At 33.2% G+C, this 20,320-nt stretch overlaps 2 protein-coding genes and 1 pseudogene across 6 annotated transcripts; 1 reads left to right on the forward strand and 2 right to left on the reverse strand.

Moving 5' to 3' along the window:
- The first annotated feature begins 4,635 nt into the window (after positions 1-4,635).
- LOC142532197 (F-box protein PP2-A13-like) lies at positions 4,636-8,554 on the forward strand (annotated as a pseudogene).
- A 185-nt stretch (positions 8,555-8,739) lies between these two features.
- Positions 8,740-14,566, reverse strand: LOC142532198 (putative transcriptional regulator SLK2). 4 transcript variants are annotated; one of them, XM_075638480.1, is made up of 11 exons: positions 14,292-14,566; positions 12,710-13,818; positions 12,403-12,534; positions 12,191-12,239; positions 11,380-11,594; positions 11,223-11,291; positions 10,941-11,041; positions 10,619-10,712; positions 10,456-10,525; positions 9,708-9,797; positions 8,740-9,617 (listed from the first exon to the last, which is right to left on the reverse strand). In XM_075638480.1, the coding sequence occupies exons 2-11, from the start codon at positions 13,595-13,597 to the stop codon at positions 8,938-8,940; spliced, it is 2,388 nt and encodes a 795-aa protein (XP_075494595.1). In that variant the 5' UTR covers positions 13,598-13,818; positions 14,292-14,566; the 3' UTR covers positions 8,740-8,937. The 4 variants fall into 4 exon arrangements, with proteins under 4 accessions (XP_075494595.1, XP_075494592.1, XP_075494593.1 ...); XM_075638477.1 differs by having other exon boundaries at positions 8,740-9,797; positions 14,329-14,565; XM_075638478.1 differs by having other exon boundaries at positions 8,740-9,797; positions 12,710-13,712; positions 14,292-14,565.
- A 2,671-nt stretch (positions 14,567-17,237) lies between these two features.
- On the reverse strand, positions 17,238-20,266 carry LOC142533731 (dihydrodipicolinate reductase-like protein CRR1, chloroplastic). Of its 2 annotated transcripts, none has more exons than XM_075640602.1 (10): positions 20,009-20,266; positions 19,791-19,913; positions 19,376-19,450; positions 19,073-19,138; positions 18,868-18,963; positions 18,207-18,323; positions 18,012-18,104; positions 17,831-17,932; positions 17,431-17,517; positions 17,238-17,335 (listed from the first exon to the last, which is right to left on the reverse strand). In XM_075640602.1, exons 1-10 carry the CDS (start codon positions 20,120-20,122, stop codon positions 17,303-17,305), a joined length of 906 nt encoding a protein of 301 aa, XP_075496717.1. In that variant the 5' UTR covers positions 20,123-20,266; the 3' UTR covers positions 17,238-17,302. The 2 variants fall into 2 exon arrangements, with proteins under 2 accessions (XP_075496717.1, XP_075496716.1); XM_075640601.1 differs by having other exon boundaries at positions 18,012-18,110; positions 20,009-20,264.
- Positions 20,267-20,320: the final 54 nt, after the last annotated feature.

Here is a 20,320-nt window from a genome sequence, read left to right on the forward strand (position 1 = left end):
GGGTAATATTGTAATTTCAATTCAGCTGATTTAATTGATGTGATAAATGATTGATGACTTGATTGATGTAAGATAAATGATTGATAGATGATAAACTAATATGGTGCACCGAACATGATATTAGATTGGATAAAAATATGGATAAATAATATAACGAACCAAACGGTATCTGTGTGTAAATGGTTTTCATGATTTTCTTTTCCATTGAGTAAAAACATGAAGTGAATGCTGTTTGCAATGGATACATATTTCAGTTAGGCTAAATTTTGTTGTGTTCTCAGTAAACGTTTGTAAGACATAAATGGTATCTACCACAATAGATCAGCAGGTCATTTTTAAATACAAAAATCTCATTTTTTGATGTATAAATTTTCTAAAATATAAATTATAGTCACCATTAACCTTTCAGATTAAGTTGTTCTTCGTGCCCGATGCATCCAATCCGTTGATAAATCTGGCTAAATTTACTGATATTAAATGCTTTGACAATATGTAGATTTACTTGTAAAACACAAATTTCATTATTTCAGAAAAGCTCAAGATTGATTATGAATATAAAATAAAATCCAAAAATAAAGTTGCCATTGTAATATATTTTTCAACGGGATGATGATGTTAACATTGATTTTGTTATTTTATTTTATTTATTTATTTAAAATTAAAGTTCCCAGTCGGTTGCGGTGCGAACGCAATTTTCTAATTTTCTTGTGGGAAAAAAATGTATTGACGAGGACCAAAATGAAAATGGCAATCACGTTTATCCATAAATTAAACTTATTAGTCAAAACATAATTTTATTTCATTTGGATAGCTGTTAGACTTATGAATTCAGTGAGGAAAGTTGTCACATCTCGTGCCCGAAGTAGTATCAACACCATCGTTTGACAAATAAAATTCGAAAAACAACAAATCTCTTATTACAATATAAACTAAAACAGCCCATTTCATAAATAATTCATAAATAAACTTATCTTTACAACAAAAATCTCCAAAAAAATAAAATTATAAGGACACATCCTGATAGAGTTTCTGCAGTGTTTCGCCTATTGTCCGCCTCTAACCTTAGTGGAAATTCTAGAGTAAATTTGTGGGTGAATTTCATAATGTCCAATAGTCTATTTATAGGTGCTGAAATGACTATTGAGATAGACTTGATAACTCACAATCTCAATATGTGAAGAAATCAAATTTGAAAATTTGATTTTTGATAATCTAGCTATGCTTGTCTCAAATTATCTATCTTGATAATCTTATATTGAAAATCAATTATCTAAGTATATTGATCTCCAAGTTCTTTTATCTCTTGATATAATTATTTCCAAAGTCCTTTATTTTAGTATAATTATATCAAGATTGCTTTATATTGCCAAATTTGGAAAGAAATCTTGATCCCTAAATCATAAATTTCGAAATTTAAGTGAGCCAAATTTTCGAAACTTCTAGTCTAAATTTTCGAGTCTTCACAGACATGACTTATTGTTGGTGTTGTCTCATATCACCTGAGATCAATCTTATAAGTTTCTTGATATTGAGTTTTTCCCTCGATATAGATCATTTTTTCTCCATTAAGATATGTCAAGTTTATATTTTTACGGCTTAACCAACCAACAAGATCATATAACATCAACACATGACGCCTATAGTTTGACACACGAGAGATTACTAGTAGGTCTCACATGTCTCATTACATATATCACTCATATACGCTTAATCAAGAACCCCACTGGTTTCAATTTGCTTTAATTCTCTTTATTTAACTATTTTTAACTCTTCAATACGAATATTGATAATTTTTTTATATAATTTATCTCAAGAAATCTATGTGGGATGGCACAAAATCTTACCAAGAATCAAATGTATTAAGTGTTCGTTTGGACAAGTATTTAAAAAAGAGTTATTTTAAAAAAATATATATACAATTTTATAAAAGTTGTTTTAAAAATAAATATGTATTCGAAAAACTATTCTATAATTTCATTTATAGTTGCAAATATGTCTGGACTACTATTTTAAAAAAAATTATAGGAAAAAATAATTGAGAAGATGTTTGGAAAACTAATTTATGAAAACATTTTAGATCTCGTATAATCCACATTTTTTATTCTGAAAATATATAAAAAAAAAAACAAATCTCAATTGTTTTTAAAAAACAATACTCAACAAACATTTTTCTAAAAAATATTTTTCAAAAACGTTTTACTAAAATCTTATCCAAACAAATATTTTAATTTTTTCACTTATAAAATAGTAAAGACATGTTTAAAATACTTTTTAAACGGAACCTAATTAACTAATTAATTATAATCGGCCGTCGTGACAACCATAATCGAAGAAGGCAAAAACTTGTGTGAGACGGTCTCACATATCGTATTTTGTAAGATAAATATCTTATTTGGATCATCCATTAAAAATATTACTTTTTATGCTAAGAGTATTATTTTTTGTTGTAAATATCGGTAGGGTTAATCCGTTTCACAGACAAAGATTCGTGAGACCGTCTCACGAAAGACTTACTCTTCGAACAATCATGATTAATTACAAAATTATATGAAAGGCAATAATTAAAAGCCTAATTTGTCTGTTTCATGGAGTGGTCACTGACATTAATTCAAAAGGCAATAATTAAAAGTCTTATTTGTCTGTTTCATGGAGTGGTCATTGACATTAATTCAATCTCCATCCGTATATTAATTAAGAATATACTAAAATAAAATTAAAGCTTATGGACCATTTACGAATTAAGAGCTGTAACACAGCTTTCTGCAATTTTATATAAAACTTGTAAATTTTGAATTTGCACTATATTAATTTTGACAATTATATTAATAATTATAGTGGGTTTAAAATATATTTAAAAATAGTGTAAATTCACGTCTAAATTCAATGTTCATGCTCAAATATCTCATCCAAGTATGAATTTCAAATAATTTATACGATTTGATTTAGTAGATCATACATCAATAGTGGCATCCTTACATGGTTAATATATACAAATAATAATAATAATAATAATAATAATACTTTTAAAATAAAAATTAATTATATTTTTTCATGAATCGGTCGAGTTAGAAAATTGTCGCACAAAATTGATGTGTGAGAATAAGGATAATATACTGTACAGTACAATACAAAAAATACACATCGTATAATGTACCAAAAATTACGGTATTAAAAATATTTACATCGACACTGTATCAAAAAATTCGGTATACCGAGAATCAGTATACCAAATTTTTGATACGCGCAATCAGCATACCGATTATACCGAAATGTTGCGGTATACTGTGATTACGGTACGATATCAGTATATATTATTTTATAAAAAAATAGCTTATATTTTTTTAAAAAAAGTAACTTTATTATTTAAAAATATTATATATTTTTTTAATTTATATATATTATTTCGGTATGTATCGAAAATTTTCAAATTTGTATCGTTAATGTACCAAAAATTTCGATATCGATAACATACCAAAAATTTCTATAATTCAATATTTTTCGCTACGATAACCTCGATATACCGAAAATACAGTATTTTTATTCATCTTATGTTAGACGATCTCATAAAAGTTGCTGTGAAACTAGAACAGAGTTTAACAAATTTTGTAAGGTCATAAAAAATCCACATCGCACTTATTTTATTTTCGATTTTAATTAAATTTTTTGTAGGACCGCATAAGCGAATATCGAAGAAGTCTTAAGCATGTGTATTATATATAGTTCACCAAATCTTTTATCATACATTATCTTATTTATTATGACTTTAGCCACTAGACATGCGATGGTTGTAAAATCAGCATACCATGATCGTGACACCAAATTAAATATTGCATGATTCTAATATTTTCGCAGTCAAAATTGTATTAGACATAGTTACGAAAACAAGGAAAAATTATAATTTTGATCTTGTATAGGCAAAAACTTGTGTGAGACGGTCTCACGGGTCGTATTTTGTGATACGGATATTTTATTTGGGTCATCCATGAAAAAATATTATTTTTTATGCTAAGAGTATTATTTTTTATTGTGAATATCGGTAGGTGTGACCTGTCTCACAGATAAAAATTCGTGAGACCATCTCACAAGAGATCTATTCTTTTATCTTTTATGAGTTTAATATTTTATATTGTTATATTTCGTAGTCTTAGTCCGTGATCACTGTTTTTATTCTAATTTTAGCAATTTTTTCTAACGAAACATCAATGCAATATTATATGTGCAGTCTCATTTTAGTACCCAACGAAGAAAATACTAAAATTAAAAATAATCGAAAAATATGTGTATAAAACTGAAATTTGGTTAATATCCAAAATTACAATTTTTTGTAATATTTATTTAATACACTGGTTTGACACGTAGTTGCGTTGAAATTTCCTCTAATTAATTAACTAAAAAGGGAATATTTTCATATAGGATTTAACAAATGTCTCCACATAAATAAAAGATTTTATTATTCCTTCACAGTTTTTTCCTTAATTTTTTTTATTTATAATTAAAGCAAGCTCGTCCATTCAAACTCTGGCTTAATTTATTCCAGGTTTTCCCAATTTTGTCAAGTTATAAAACAATATATTTTCTAAAATCACGAGGTTAAAATTGCATTTTTATTATATTTTATATAAATACAAGAGAAAAAGGGATGATTTCTTGTGCTACCAAATATTGCATTTACATTTCCTCTAACCACACCAAAAGATCTCTTCTCTAGCTACTACATAAATCCTCGATCGATTTTCTTGAATTCTTCCAAGTTTCCTTCATAATTTATTGGATTGTGTTGCATATTTCAGGGTTATCTCCTTTCGGCTACATATTCTAGTAATTTTCTTGAATCTTTTCGAGGTTTTTGGCTTTTCTTGGATTTAGTTTTCTTGATCAAATATATATACAGTCAGGATTCTTAAAAGTTTTAATCTTTGGGGGCCTGATGGGAGCTGGTTTTTCAAGCCCGGAAACTGAGAGAACATGTGCTTCAGTTCCTGCAGGTCTCGGGGACTTACCAGAGAACTGTATCGCTTTGATTCTGTCACTTGTAGATGCTTCAGAAATCTGTAAATTTTCGTGTTTGAACAAAGCATTTCTCCGAGCTTCTTTATCTGATACTGTGTGGGAACCTAAGTTGCCTGAAAATCATCAAGTTCTTGTGAAGAAGCTGATCGGTGAATGCTCGGAGAATTTCTTCAGTTCTGAAAAATGAGATTTACGCCAGCTTGAGTAATCCCTCTCGCTTTGATGGTGACACCAAAGTACGTAAAAATTTATCTATCTAGCAGAAAATTTCACATAAATACATTGTTTCCATATTTTATTCAACTAATGTAGACAAAAACCTACGTAAGAGGTCTCACGGGTCGTATTTTGTGAGACATGTATTTTATTTGGGTCATCCATTAAAAAATATATTATTTTTTATGCTAAAAATATTACTTTTTATTGTGAATATCGGTAGGATTGACTCGTCTCACAGATAAAGATTTGTGAGACTGTCTTACAAGAGACATACTCTGATCAAATATACATGAAGAATCAAGTTTATACTAATAAAACTCAATCTAGAATACAGATTTTAAAAATACATTTTGATAAAATCAATAATTACACGCCAATTTTTTTTTTAAAGAATAAATCAAAGCCATGTCATTTTAACCATAGTCTCTTGGCTACAATTTTGCATTCACTCGAAAATAATGGTGTTGGATTTTTCAAAAAAAAAATATAAATATGGTGGTGTACGAAAACAGAATCAAATTCAATTTTTTTCACAAAACCATTAATGCATATATTATTATTATTTATTTCCTTTTTAGTATCGGGCAATATATCATGTGTTTTAATTAATTATAAATAAAATATTCAGGAAATTTGGTTGGACAAGAGAAGAAGAGGAATCTGTGTTGCTATTTCTTGGAAGGGCTTGAAAATCACTGGCATAGATGATCGTAGGTATTGGAGTCATGTCTCCACCGACGAATCAAGGTCAGATTTTTTTAAAACTGTTTGCACTACATTTTTCAGGACATCTATGTAATACTGAAATGTTCGAAAGACGATAAATAAGTCGATAGATTTAGGTAATTTATGCGGTGTGATCAAATACACGCGGAGATACGTATAATATTACCGATAAAACACATCTTTATGTACGTGTTGCATGTAAACTCGATCCATTTTAAAGTTGATTGAGTCTCGAGTTAGATATGATTATTTGGTTAATTAATTAATCGATAAGAACAGGATGAGGGAAATGCATATATAAATGTATGGCCGTCATCTGGTTTATATTGGTCCCATGATTAATTTGGAAAATTTGATATATAATATGATATCCAATTTTCTTGCTCGGGTCATTTCATTTCATTTCAATGTCTAACTTTAATTGTGGGTCACGTTTGGTTTTATTTTTCCATCGTTAAAAACAAAAAACTCGTTTTTATTTAAATTTGTCACCTCCTGAAAATTCATTCGCACATTTTCAATATATAATCGGTGCTTTTATTTTATATCTCATTAGCTGTTTCTACGAAAACTTGGGAGGTATGTCAGAAATGTGATCGTGTCAAATATGGAATGACTATGACTTCTTTATCAAGTGTTATGTGTCTCAATTCGACCGTTAGTTTTAATTCCCTCGATATGACTTCAAAACAAAAAATATAAATTGAGGAATATGATGAAATTGTATAGAAATTCCATGAATAACATCAAATTTAATTATGTTGTTATGAACTTGAATGACATTTTTACAAGAAAGTTGGGGGAATATGTCAAAATCTAAATAAACTAAAATACTGAAAATTGAAAAAATACACAGATAAACTATTGAGAGAAATTGAAGAAGCTTTGCTTCTGTTTTTTTGTTGAATGTTTGTCGTCTCTTTTTTATAATTCTTCATCTCAGCTTTTGTTCCACTTTATCGAACTGTTGATCATCTTTCACGATCCATCCTCGTGGATTGTGGGTCAACCCTTCTCATCGTGATCTTCAACTGATTCTTTCTTGAGCTTGTTTACTGGACTTTTCCACATTCTACGGGTTTCTATTGTCATTGTACTTTAAAGATTTGGGCTAAACATTATCATTATATTGCAGAAAAGTACAAAATCTTCTGCAAGTTTTAACTAGCCACATAATATTCAAAATTCCATCACCGAACAAAAACCTTCAAGATTCAGAGGGTGTTTGGCAGAACTTATAAGCCCAAAAAAACAACTAAGTTGTTTTAGAGCATACAAGTTATCATACATTTTTTTGTACAAAAAATTACAAGCAACTTAAAAACTATTAAAATAAGTTGTAAAAAGCCTGGTTTAAAAAAGTGAGAATATTTCACTTTTTTTTTTTCAAAAAAACTTATTTTAATATTTCATTATCTAAAATATTTTTATATATCTTCTTAAATCCTCACTTTATCATCACTAAATCCTTACTTTATCACTTTTCATTTTGTTGAATTTAAAATAAAGTTATGTTCTATCTTTTTATTAGACTGTAGAAAACAAAAATATATTTTAGTGAGTAAATTATATATCAAGTATAATTTTTCTAATCAACATTTTACTTATATACATTAAAAATATCCAATGAACATCCATTTTCAAAATATAAATAAATTATTTTTTATATTAAATTATAAAATTATTCATATATATAACTACTTACTAAATTAACCCATAATTTCGATAATAAAAAATGTTATAACACCTTTAAGTTGTTTAAAATTAGTTCGTCTAACCACTTTTTATTATCAAATATATTTTTTTTAAAAAAATATAATTTTTGATCTACAAAAACCCCATAACAAAACATGATAAAGTTCCACGCTTGAATTTCAGGTTCCATACAATAGCTTATCTTCAACAAATATGGTGGCTACAAGTAGAGGGCAACTTGGAGCTAGAGTTCCCTAGTAGGCACTTACAGCCTGTTTTTCCGATTGCAACTCGGTCGACCGTCAAAACGACTCGTCGGCAGCCGAAGATCAATCTGCAACAATGCAGAAAATATTCATGGATGGAATATAAAACCAGTGCAATTCCAAGTAGCATCATCAAACGGGTATCATGCACAATTGCAGTGTTTCTTGGAAGAAGAAGGCAAATGGACGTACCATCATGTTGGAGATTTTGTGGTTGAGAATTCACACACCGTCACAAAGCTCAGGTTTTCGATGACGCAGATCGATTGCACGCATACGAAAGGCGGGCTTTGCTTGGATTGCGTGTTCATTTGTCCGAGCCGAATTGTTCAATTTACAAAATTAGTGAACTCTAGAGTTTAAAATCTTATTGCCAGTAGGTTAATAGTTTTGAATCTTCTACCCTATAATTTCAAATCAGGGCTTGATATGATCGTATCAGTTTGATTCCAATAAGAATCTTTGACCTTTTGTACGTGTGAGAATAGTTGGAAAATGTAAAATGGCCATTGAGATCTTCAAAATGATGAATCAAACCCAAAAAATTAGAAAGGGTAATTGAGCCTGTGCTCGGGAACTTGACTTTGAGTCAGAACTTGAACAGAGCTTCTTGTGAAGTATTTAGTAGCAGCTACAGTTCCGATCCAATTTATCATCATATTAGAGTTTGTCAAATACGACTAACTAACGATAATAAATAAATAAAATAAAATCATGTATCCCTTTCCTGTCGATTTGGCGATACTCGTATAAAAAAAAAACAACTGAAGATTTGTAAGAAATTGGCATTGCACAACTCAGACATAGTTCATTAAATTACACGTGGAAATAAATTTTGACTGTGGATAACACACAATTTCAACAAACAAACAGGAACATTGCACTACAAAACACACAAGTTCCAAATGTTTGAAAATGAAATGAAAAAAATAAAATTAAGGAAATCGTAACAGCCTGTACAAAGTCCAACCAAGTGGAACACCCTAATAATACAAACTTACGACAAAACAAAGTAAGTCGGTCACGGTTTCCAGCTGAAGTTCATATCGTCATCGAAATCATTACTAAAAAACCCATTTTCGATGTACTCATGGGCAATATCATTAACCAACTCATCAGATAGATGAAGATTATGTGGCAAATCTGATGGTTTTTGGCTGAATCCAAAAGTGCCAGTGGGTGCCGAAGACTCCCCATTTGCAGTAGCTTTGAAACTGTTGCTTCTGCTTGGTGGCTGCTGGCCGACAACATTCCCTGGCCCATTCACTGCTGCGGGTGAGTCGCTATTCCTCAACTCACGGGCATCCCAATTCCCACCTGAATTATTATGGACAGAAAGGGACTGCTGTGGAACGGCTCCCCCACTATTCTTGTTGCTCATATCTTGCAGCAATTGCTGTATCATATGCTGTTGCAAGACATTCCCACCTGATGAATGTTGGGGTACTTGCTGTTGCTGTGGTAAATGGCAACTCGAAAAGCCACCGACCGGCGGTATCTGCAAGGCTCTGGGCAAAATACCAGAAGATGTGGGAATCATTGAAGATCGAGGTTGGCTGGCAGTACTAAAAGGAGAAGATGCCTCCAGATGAACAGAATTATGATTCGAGTTAGTTGAGTTTTGTCTTGTCAGTAAAGTTGGGTAGTTACTCAATGCAGCAGTAGCCTGTGCTGAGCTGCTCAAAGCTTCTTGTCCAACTACTGCACGTTGGGTATTATTATTCATTTGGCTATTGAGAGAAGGTCGAATTGCCATAAACTTATGGAGCATGTTGGGATCAGCCGGCGGACCTTGAATACTTCTCATCTGCTCCATTGCTTGCGCCTTTTGCATCTGGGCATTGACTTCTTTGATATGTCTTGGTATGTTTTTCAACCCCTCTGCAGATTAGTTTATGGTTTTGAGCTCCATCATGAAAGTCACATGGTCGTCAAGGCAATTTTCATGCACGTTATTTGAGGAAATCATGCAGACATATCATGTTATATGAAGTTTAGACAACAAACACCTTCGCACTCATTTGATATATTCATTCTACATCTATGGGCACACCACAGACTACGCAGGCTGGGTTTGCACATTGGGTTAAGTTCGTAACTTTTTTTCGACTGTACTTAATTTTGCAAAAATATTTTGACCCAAAATGCTAGAAAACCCCATTATTTAATCTCATACACTTTCACTCCTTTGTGTGCTACATCCACCTTTCTCCTATCTTGCGTCCAAAATACAAATTTCCTCCAATAAATCAAAATTACATGGGAGGGTAGCCAGGTGCGGAAGACACTGTGCCATATTTGGAGGGGAGGTTGTAGTAAACATCTAATCTTTACCAGTCATATTATTAATCAAAATGTTAATTTTCAAACTTTCAGCAGAGTAGCAGCACTTCTATATTCCAGAGAGAATTCTGTAATTTGGATAGATGTTGGAGGATATGATGTACTTGTTTCCAAGATATGATGGAGTTTCCCACTGAAATACTTAACTAATAAGTTATTAACCAGTTAGGCAACATTGCTAGATAAGGTTGTTTACCAGTAGGCCCAACTTTCTGTTCACTGCAGAAATCCATCAGGTCTTTCATGCTGTTGACTACCTCAGCTATCTGTTAGTTAACATGAAAAAACTGAGAAAGCTTAAAAACACCTGCCTGGTAAACATTGAAAGGCTCATATAAAAGTCGACAGTTGAGACATACCTGCAGGCACCGTACATATCTTTTGGAAAATCCCAAGTCATTTAACGACTGCAACTCCAAGCTTCTAGCAAGCTGACGTCTAGCTGTGACAACCCTGCGACAGCAATAGATATAGAATTAATAGAAGAAAAAATAATTAGAAATTTGACATGCTTTTAAAAATGGATACTTAAATGGACTTTTACACGTGTTTCTCATTGTTTAGGTAAAAACGACCAAAAATGCCATAAAGCATTAGAATAAAGCGAAATCCATTATTAAATGTGAAGAGAGAGACTCAAAATAAAATTTACACCACTAGGCTAAGAGATTTTCAACTCACATGGCACTGTTTGCTTGAATATCTGACTGAGAAACTCCACTGGATCCACTCTCAGAAATAGTACTTTGACATTTCTGCGCAACCTGCAACAATTGATTTACCTACAGTAAAAGTACGATATATCAGTTATGCATTTAAAAAGTAATGACAATTTCTACAAACTTCATTAATATGCTAGATGCAGTCCTCATGTGTCGATCCTCTCCCAATTTGTACTCTCTATCTTCAATTTCACCTTTATACGCAACGAAAAAGAACCATAACCAGTTAAGCACATTTTACCTGTGGTGCAACCAATTTACGAGGAAGAAGTTCTTCATGACGCCGTGCACAAAATTCCCAAGATAATATCTGAAGAAGGTACGGAGATGCAAGTGTTACGATATCTCTGACTACCATCTGACAGTAGTTTTGACTGAACTAGTTCATTGCAGCTTACCTTTAAATCTGGAGTGAACATGATACGAAGCTGACCCTCACGAACCACACGGAGTTGTTCGAACACACTTTCTTGAACCGCCTTTCCATACTCCAGCATCATCATGCCTGACGGGAATCTACACTCCCGAGGCAAGTCCAAAAATAGAAGCTCGTCAATAACACCACTGCCAAATTTGATTTCATTAAGTCTAGGGAACACTTCAAAAGTTGCCTCTGTTAAAATGCAAAAGAGAAAATGTGTTACAGTACAAGAGCTGATGTGAATATTGAAGTACAAGCTAGGGATGCAAAAAGAACAAAGCTACTCAAAACTCAAGTAATATACAGCTAGAAGCTTGGTTTGACTCGCTTGGTAAAAGCCCGTTTGTGCATAGTTTTAGAAAAGTTCACCAGGACATATCCTAATATCATGTGATTACATACTCTGTTTTCACTTGAACAAAATCACTCAGAAATAGATTTTACTGCTCTACGCCCTTACAATTGTAATATTCCTTCTGGCAACATTAAACCTATGACAACAAAAGAATTTAGCATAACCTGAGTACCTGAAAGATAAGTAGATAACCTTCTTACTTTTCAGAGCCCGTTATTAAAATTTACACCATAATTAATACAAAAAACAAGAGCATATGAATCTTCCCTAGGAATGAGTTAACAACTCACAAGATTTTTTTTCTTTCTTCCTATTTTTTTTTTTTTTGTGGAAATGCTATGATTTCTCTTCACATTGTTCCGACTTGCTCTATTTTAAAATAGAACGTCTCTTCAATACAACAGTGATTTATGGTATCTTAGAAAAAGTTTACCAAATCCCCTTCCAGATTTTGAGCCACATATGTCACACAGCCATGCATCCTGCAAAAATAGAGGCAATAAGAAATGACAATGTCAGAAAAAATGAGTGAATAGACACATCAAATCCAGGTATTCAAAGATTTATTAGTAGCTTCTTTATCAGAAGAAAGAATCCAAGTTGTATCGTGGTGCAGTAAAGCAACAGGTGGCCCAAAATAATTACCATTGCTGCCTGGGGAAATACCCCAAGTGAATGATTTCCAACATTATCATATAAAGACAAGCACCATCTCTTCTTTGCACGTGGAGAGTAATACTCAGCCACAAATTTTCTCCAATATGCAATAGGATTGTCCTGGCAAAACATGATATCATGACAAAGTGTGCTGAACAATATTGGAACTAAAGAAGGAAACTTTTCATCGTTTATACAGACCGTATGTGGATTGAATAATGGTTGGGGAAAATAATTCAAAAAATGGCAAGCAGGCACTTGTGACCAAATGTCAACTATACTATAGAGTGCTTACAGCAGTCCTCTGTCTCTGATGGTACAGGTATTGCATAAGCCGGCGTGAGCATACACCACCATCATAGGGGCGCTTTACTCCAGATGCAGGCGGCATTCCTTGCTGTTGAAGCTGCTGCCTTAACTGCAACTGCTGTTGTTGCTGCAATAGTTGAGCCCGCTGCATTGGTGGCATATTTTGCAGCAGTTGTTGCTGCTGTTGCCTTAGTTTCTGCTGCTGGATCAAAGCTTGCAATTGAGGATTGGGATTCTGTAACTGCATGATATCCTGATTCCGCAATAGCTGTTGCAGCACCTGCTGCTGTATAACATCTTCCTGCTTCACGTCCAAGCGAGGTTTCTTCTGTTGTGTAGATATAGCAGCAGGATCCTGAGTGAAAGAATTAGGCATCCTTGGATCACCAGATGTGGAAATTGAAGCTCCTTGATGCTGCTGAATCTTTTGGCCTTGTTGCAAGCCCAGGTCTCGATTGGAGCTTTGCTGCGCCATAGAGGATGCATCCATAACAGATGACACTGAAATGCAAATGTTATTGGATGAAAAAGACATGGGTGATGCCGGTAAGCGCATGTGAGATTCTGTATTTATACTCGCACTTCTCTGCAGATGAGGAACTTCTGGAAGACCCGAGTTGGCATCAGTGACCAGAGAGCTGGCACCAACACTGGGTATGGAGCTTGCCACACCATTCAAAATTGTGCTGCTAATATCCCCAGAAACAGGACCCAAGTTGGCACATGCTTGTACGTGTAATGAATTAGACGAGTTCACAAAATTTGAACTCAGCTGAGAATTCCCTGCAACCTGGGACTGGCCATCTCCTTGGAAAAATATTCCCGAGCTCGACAATGATTGTGCCAATCCTCCAGTCATCCGGGAAGGCACCATTGGAAGCACCACAGTTTAGTCACTGGGATCCAAACAGCTACCCACACCCAAAGTACAAAAAAAATCATGTAAAACTAAATGCTCAGCTCCATCCCTTGAGATAAATGTCCATAACCTGAATCAACACAAAATATTACTACTTCTTGCAACATCAACTTTTCCACTCACCCAATTATGTTTAACCTCAAACTCGAACAACCTAGACCATTATCTTTCGGATTCTGCAGACATTATAGGCAGAAAAAATCAGTACCAAACAAAAGCGAGCAATTCAAGCAAAAATAGAAAGAGAAATCAAGTAAATCGACCCATGTAAGAGTGTCAACCAAAACTTCCGATGAAACTTGTAGAAAGTCTACTTCGTTGCAAAGTTTTCCCAATTCAATAAAACACCAAACTACGCTAACAAAACCATAATTTACCTCGACTCTACAAAAATTTAGGGTACATTATTTTAAAAAATGACGAGGGTCACTTTTAAAAATAAGTTTGACCAAGGTGATTCACCCAAATATCCCAGAAATTTAATCCAGTTAGCAGAAGAGCAGAAATCTTCAACAATTACAATCTAAATCAACGACAGAGTAAAACAATTCAAATCCACAAAAACACAAACGACAAATGGCAACAAGAATCTCAAGCAAATCACATCAATTAAAAAAATAAAAGTAAGAACGATCAAAATCAAACTTACTTTAACCAAGTGAATCAACTCATAAAAAGGCGCTCACAGCCACACTTGATGAAATTACGCAACTTTAGAGCTCAATGTTGAGCCTCATTACCCGAAATCTAGAATTGGAAGCTCACAAATATCACCAGTATTATAATGATGAAAACAGTTGGCACTTTGCACTAGAAATCATCACTCGGAGTAGAAAATCACGAACAGTTCAGCTTTAACAAATAATCAGATCGGGAAAAGACGCAGAAACTGAAAATGAAGAATTCCTACAGAATTTGCCGAGAGAGAGAGAGAGTAGGTTCATACTTCATAGGGTGGTGTTTATGCACCGAGCCGCAATTGGGGATGGGGTTACCGGCTGCAGGCAGTATATGATCACAGAGTAACCGGGTACAGACGGTATTTCTGTTACACGTGGCGATTGATTACAGATGATCGCAGTCGATGCAAAATCTCACGGTGGCGACGGATCACGTGGCGCTCCGCGATTGGTAGTCGACTTGAAGTAGTGGGGAGAGAGGGTTCGGTCGACCCTACCCCTGCGGGCACTGCCTGCAGGGGTCGATCCAACGGCTCGGATTTTTTCGAGCCATTTTTTTTTTTTTTTTTACATGGAGGTGGGCCCGGATCACTCATGTGGAGTGATCCGGGCCGTTCATTGCCCGTGCAGGCACTGCCTGCACGGGTAGGATGAAACAAACCGGGAGAGAGCCATAGGGTGTCATCTTATACATTCGTGCGCATTTGACGAATCGTATAACTTACTCATGATTAATTACCAGTTACTTTGCACACGCGATGCGTGTATACAATTTTTTTTATCATTATCGATGAACTAAAATGAAATTTGACAAATTATGGAGGAACTAAATTGATATTTAAATTGTTGAAATAAAAATAATAAAAATAAAAGTATGTGTTGAAATTGAAAAAAAAAAACAAAAGTGTAATATTAGTATCATATAAGAGTAAAATTAGAAGATTGTGTGTTGAAATTGAAAAAAAAAACAAAAAATAAAAGTGTAATATTAATATCATATAAGGGTAAAATTGGAAGAAAAAGTTAGTGTCTTCTCTAGGTAGTTATTATCATGTCCTCACACTTAATAATATAGTATAGATTAGGGGTGTCAAAATGCGACACGATCCGTCAACCCGACCCGACCCAACACGAAAAAAATCAGGTTCGGGTTGGGTTCGAGTTGGGTGGATTCGAGTTAGTGCCATGTTAGGCGGATTTTGGGTTGGGTCGGGTTGGGTCGCGGGTTGACCAGCGAACTTTTTTTTTGAAAATATTACATATATTTTTATATATTGTATATTTGAACAAAATTTATTGTATATTTATATGATAAATTTTCATCATTTAATATTTATTTTGCATATTTTTATTTTTTTAACAATTTTTTATTTGATTTAGTAAATACGATTAAACTTTCAAATTTAAATCAAAAATTTTGTTATTATGTGTTTAAATTAAAATATTATTATTATTTTTTATTTTTTTGAATTTTTTTAATTAATTTTTTAAAAAAAATTTAAAAAAATAAATAAAATTCGAGGTAGGCGGGTTAGACGGGTTCGTGTTTGGATCGGAGGTTTTCGGGTTGCTTCGGGTTCGGGTTGAAAAAAAATAAAAAAAATTTCGCGGGTTGACCCGAAACCCGACCCAACCCACCCGATTGACACCCCTACTCATTATTGGTATTGATAATTGGCTAAAATTTACGTGTTATGATCTTATTGGTCGTATCTTGTGAGACATATATCTTATTTGGGTCATTCATGAAAAAATATTACTTTTTATGATAAGAGTATTTCTTTTTATTATGAATATCGATAGGGTTGACTCGTCTCACAGATAAAGATTCGTAAGATCGTCTCACAATAGACATACTCTTGATAATTTTGGTTTTTTTTTAGATATCTATTTGAATTTAAGTTGAAATTTTCTAAAAATTGAACGATTTGTTTTTTTATAAGTAGATAATAAATTTATTGAAATATGTTTTTGTAATAATTTTTTATTGATGAAATAAATGATATTTTTCTCTATATAATGTGATACTGTACATAAGTCATATTAATCAAATAAACTATATATAAAAAAATCACGTACGATATACTCGTAAAAAAAACGTTGATAAAAAAACTTTAACCAAACCCTTTCACATCTAAATTTTGCCTTTTATTTGATACAACATGCACTGTATGCTAATGGATCATTAATGGTTAATAAAATTTATACGAAATTTAAAGGTAATTATTCTACCGCTGCTAAAAGCGTTTTTTTGGCGACAGCAATGACTGCTAAAAGCGTTTTTTGGTGACAGCAATGATTGTCATACTGCTTTACACTTTATCAAATAGTAGTGATCGTGTGCGGAAACGAATGGGTTATATATATAATTCTCAAATTAAAATTTACTATATTTTACCAATTGACAAAGATAATAATTAAAGGTACTTTTTTATATATTGAAATTTTTGAAGAATATATTAAAGGTACTTGAGTTGGTCATCATACCTGTGTTTTTCAATTTCTACCACCTTTTTTCTCGTACGTAATTTGTAAATTTCTTTTGTATAACGTAGGATTATCTTGTGTATAACAGAGAAGTTCAAAACAACTTCAGTGACTCCTAGAGCTGAAATTAATTCTAGATGGAAAATCGAATTCCAGTCATTAAATACTGCTTTAGTGTTTTTTTTGGTGATGCTAGTTTTCAAAGTTTTTTCTTCCAGGATTTTCACTCCAGATCGAGCTCGCGTCTCTCCCGTAGTGACAGAGATTTATGTCATTGTACCAACGAAGTCAGAAAGTAAAACTAAATTCAGTTTTGTTTCAAGAATTTATCCAAAATGGGGAGTATTGTAACACCAAAAACATTCGTGCTTCAAATTTTTCAGCATACCATGATATCCGCAGGGAAGGGGAAAACTCCAGCCACCTGATTCCACAAAACACTCTTGGAACCATACATTATAAGCGTTCAGTCAATTCATGTATTCTTGGCTTTCTACAAAAGCTTCTCTAAACCATACACCAGACTCTGCCAAGAAAAAGGGAACACTTTTTTTAGCGTAAGCAATAACATGATGGATCCAAACATAAAATCGGGGGTTTCTCCAAAAATAAATAGATTACCTTTAGTCGGACAACTTTTCTAATGGCTAGAATCAGGCCTGGCATGAGACATTGCACGTCCATGATGTCATGCTTGATGGTGTAAACCTGCAACAGACATCGTTTTTAAGTAGCTCAACCAGCATGGTTTAAAAATAATATATATACCATTGTACTAGGCAGTGCAACAGCTCAAAAACCATTATATACTATCTTTGGTCGGTACTTCACAATTCCTATTCAAGAAGATCGATTCCATGTCGACCCAAGCTCTTATACCCATTTTAGCATTAACTGTGTGCCACTTCATTAATAACAATGCTGCTATATATATAGCAAGTAATAATTTGCAGCAGATGAAAACCTTTTGATCATTATTCTTTTAAATGGTCAATGTGTGAGGATGGTAAGGAAAGTGCACCTCGCCTGGCCTGGAAAAGTAGACAGAGGTGCTGGATGGAAGACCTGGAAGAATCAAACTGTGTACTCTTACCCCATCTTCTCCCACAACTTCGCCCCTTGCCTAGCACGAGTTAATTATTTTAAGACACATTAGTTCTTGAAAAGACAATGTGATATAATATTTCTAGTTGCATATGTACCTTAATGTCCGCTGAAATGTCTTCTCGGTTGTACACATGACCGAGATTTGTAATGTTGTTTGCTATTTGTATCGCATCCTGTGATGGAAAATCCTGTCCCTGCCCATGAAAGTAGATTGAATTTCACATATTTATAAGTATATAACAATTAGAATCATATGGTATAGATACGAGTAAGAGCACGAATTGGCTCACCCCAGCATTTGATCTGGATTCAACAATCTCCACATTGTTGTAGTGAAAAGAGGCAGAAATTGCAGCTTGCTGGAGTAGTATGGATCCTATTGAAAGGGTTGGTGCCACCAAACAACCCTAGAAACGAGTAATTGTAACGAAATTATTTAAACATAAAACAACTTTTCCCCAGACATCTGGTTTAAGATATCTGATATATCATAAGGCAATGTTTGGATGCGTTCCTGAACACAGATTAATATATATCACAGATAATTTCAATACAACAAATATACTCTGAGGCCTGCCTTGATAGTTGTTGAAATCACTTTGTTTCAAAAACTACAGCTCATGTGTGGCAGAGAGACAACAGTTATATATTTAGCACAACTCTCATGAATAACTCCGAAATCGAATAGAACTGAGAATCATTTCCAAGATACAATGTTGACATTAGTCTCTTAAAAAACCCAAGATCCCAATATCATGTAATATAGTTTGCACCAAGTATATAGAACCTCTGAATTTGTGAGTTTGATATCATATCATGAATAACTTTTCCAAATAATCAAAATCGTGAAAAACAACACAAGATACTCTATATTTAAGAACAGCTACACACTTTGATTTTCTTGAAAAATATATAAGATGATTATGATGAGAAATCTCACCCTTGGCTCACCATGCTGGCTCTCTCACAAAAGGCAGATAATGCGGAGACTGTATCCATTTTAATTCTGGGAACATAAACCACACTCTTCATCCCAAATGCTGTTGCCTACATTATCAATCAACAAAAAATAAGCGAAAATAAATCTTACTTAGAAAATATAATAAATATTTATATGGAAAATTGAAAAAAAAAATGTTTACTACAAAAGTTTCACCTGTTTGACATTCTCATAAACTGTTGAAGGGTCGGTGAAATCCAACACTACTGCCTGTGCTTTTGACTGGCGAAAATAACAGTTAATTATTATTATTTTTTACTAAACTACTAACATTAGATTACATGATAACTATCAAAATTCACATAATTCATTAATAACAAATAAGATATCATAACTATATTTACATTTTTTAAAAAAAACTTTTGAATCAGATATATTGAAATATAGATAGAAAGCTGCATATTTTTTTTTAAAGAAAACTGTATATAAATGGCATGTGCACCTCTGATATTTGATTACCTGTGATATGGAACCTAAGACCAAGGTTAGATCATTCATTACTGGAATTTCCAATGCATCTTCCATGTCACAGATCTAAAATCATCATAGATTAGATTACACGTTCATATCTTAGACCAAGTAAGAAGAGTTCATGCTTGATATTGATGGATTTTTATTAAGAAATGAAAGGACCTTAAAAAAAAATCGATTCACAAAAAAGTAATGCAGGTACAAAAAATTTCTTGAAAAATAAAACAGAGAGATGTGAGATCATTATATGGACTTATTATTATTGTCCAATTTTAAATATAAAGTTATACTGTATCATTAGTCATCAATAATAATTAACTATTTTTATCATTTAACCACTTATAATTCCTTGCAATAGTCCATATCTCTACCTTTTCAAAAATAAAATGAAAAAATGAAGAACCTTTCCTATGTCTTCTCCAACGAGATTGGAATCAACAGCACCAGCCACTTCCATTCCTCTGGCTTTTGTTATAGCAACCACAGCTGCCCTACCAATTTCCTTGGCTGCTCCATTTATGATTACCTCTTTCCCATAATCAAATATAAAACCTTAGTTTCTTTTGAAAGAAATTCAAAGACGGGGGTGGGATAATTTTTGGGCAGTCGACAAAATGTTACCTTGATATTGGTTTGAGTTGGCTGCATCGAGCAAGAAACGTAAGGGAAAATCTTGACATTTTTGGGGTTGTGTTTCTTGATTCTGGGGTGGAATCTGCAGCATAAGGCTGCCATGAATTCTGAGGTTTTGAGTTTCGAAATTGTGCCAAACAAAGCTCTGGATAAGGGCTCTTCTTGGTTCACTTATGGTTCCATATTTTTGCCTTCCAAACCAAAAAAAGATAGCAAAAAGACGAGGAGTTGTTTTGTGGTTTATGGGAAGAATGAGTTCGGCAGATAATACTTCAAAATAAAAAAACATTTGTATGAGAC

This window comes from Primulina tabacum, chromosome 18 (genome assembly GCF_025594145.1).
Source record: "Primulina tabacum isolate GXHZ01 chromosome 18, ASM2559414v2, whole genome shotgun sequence".
Classification (NCBI taxonomy): domain Eukaryota; kingdom Viridiplantae; phylum Streptophyta; class Magnoliopsida; order Lamiales; family Gesneriaceae; genus Primulina; species Primulina tabacum.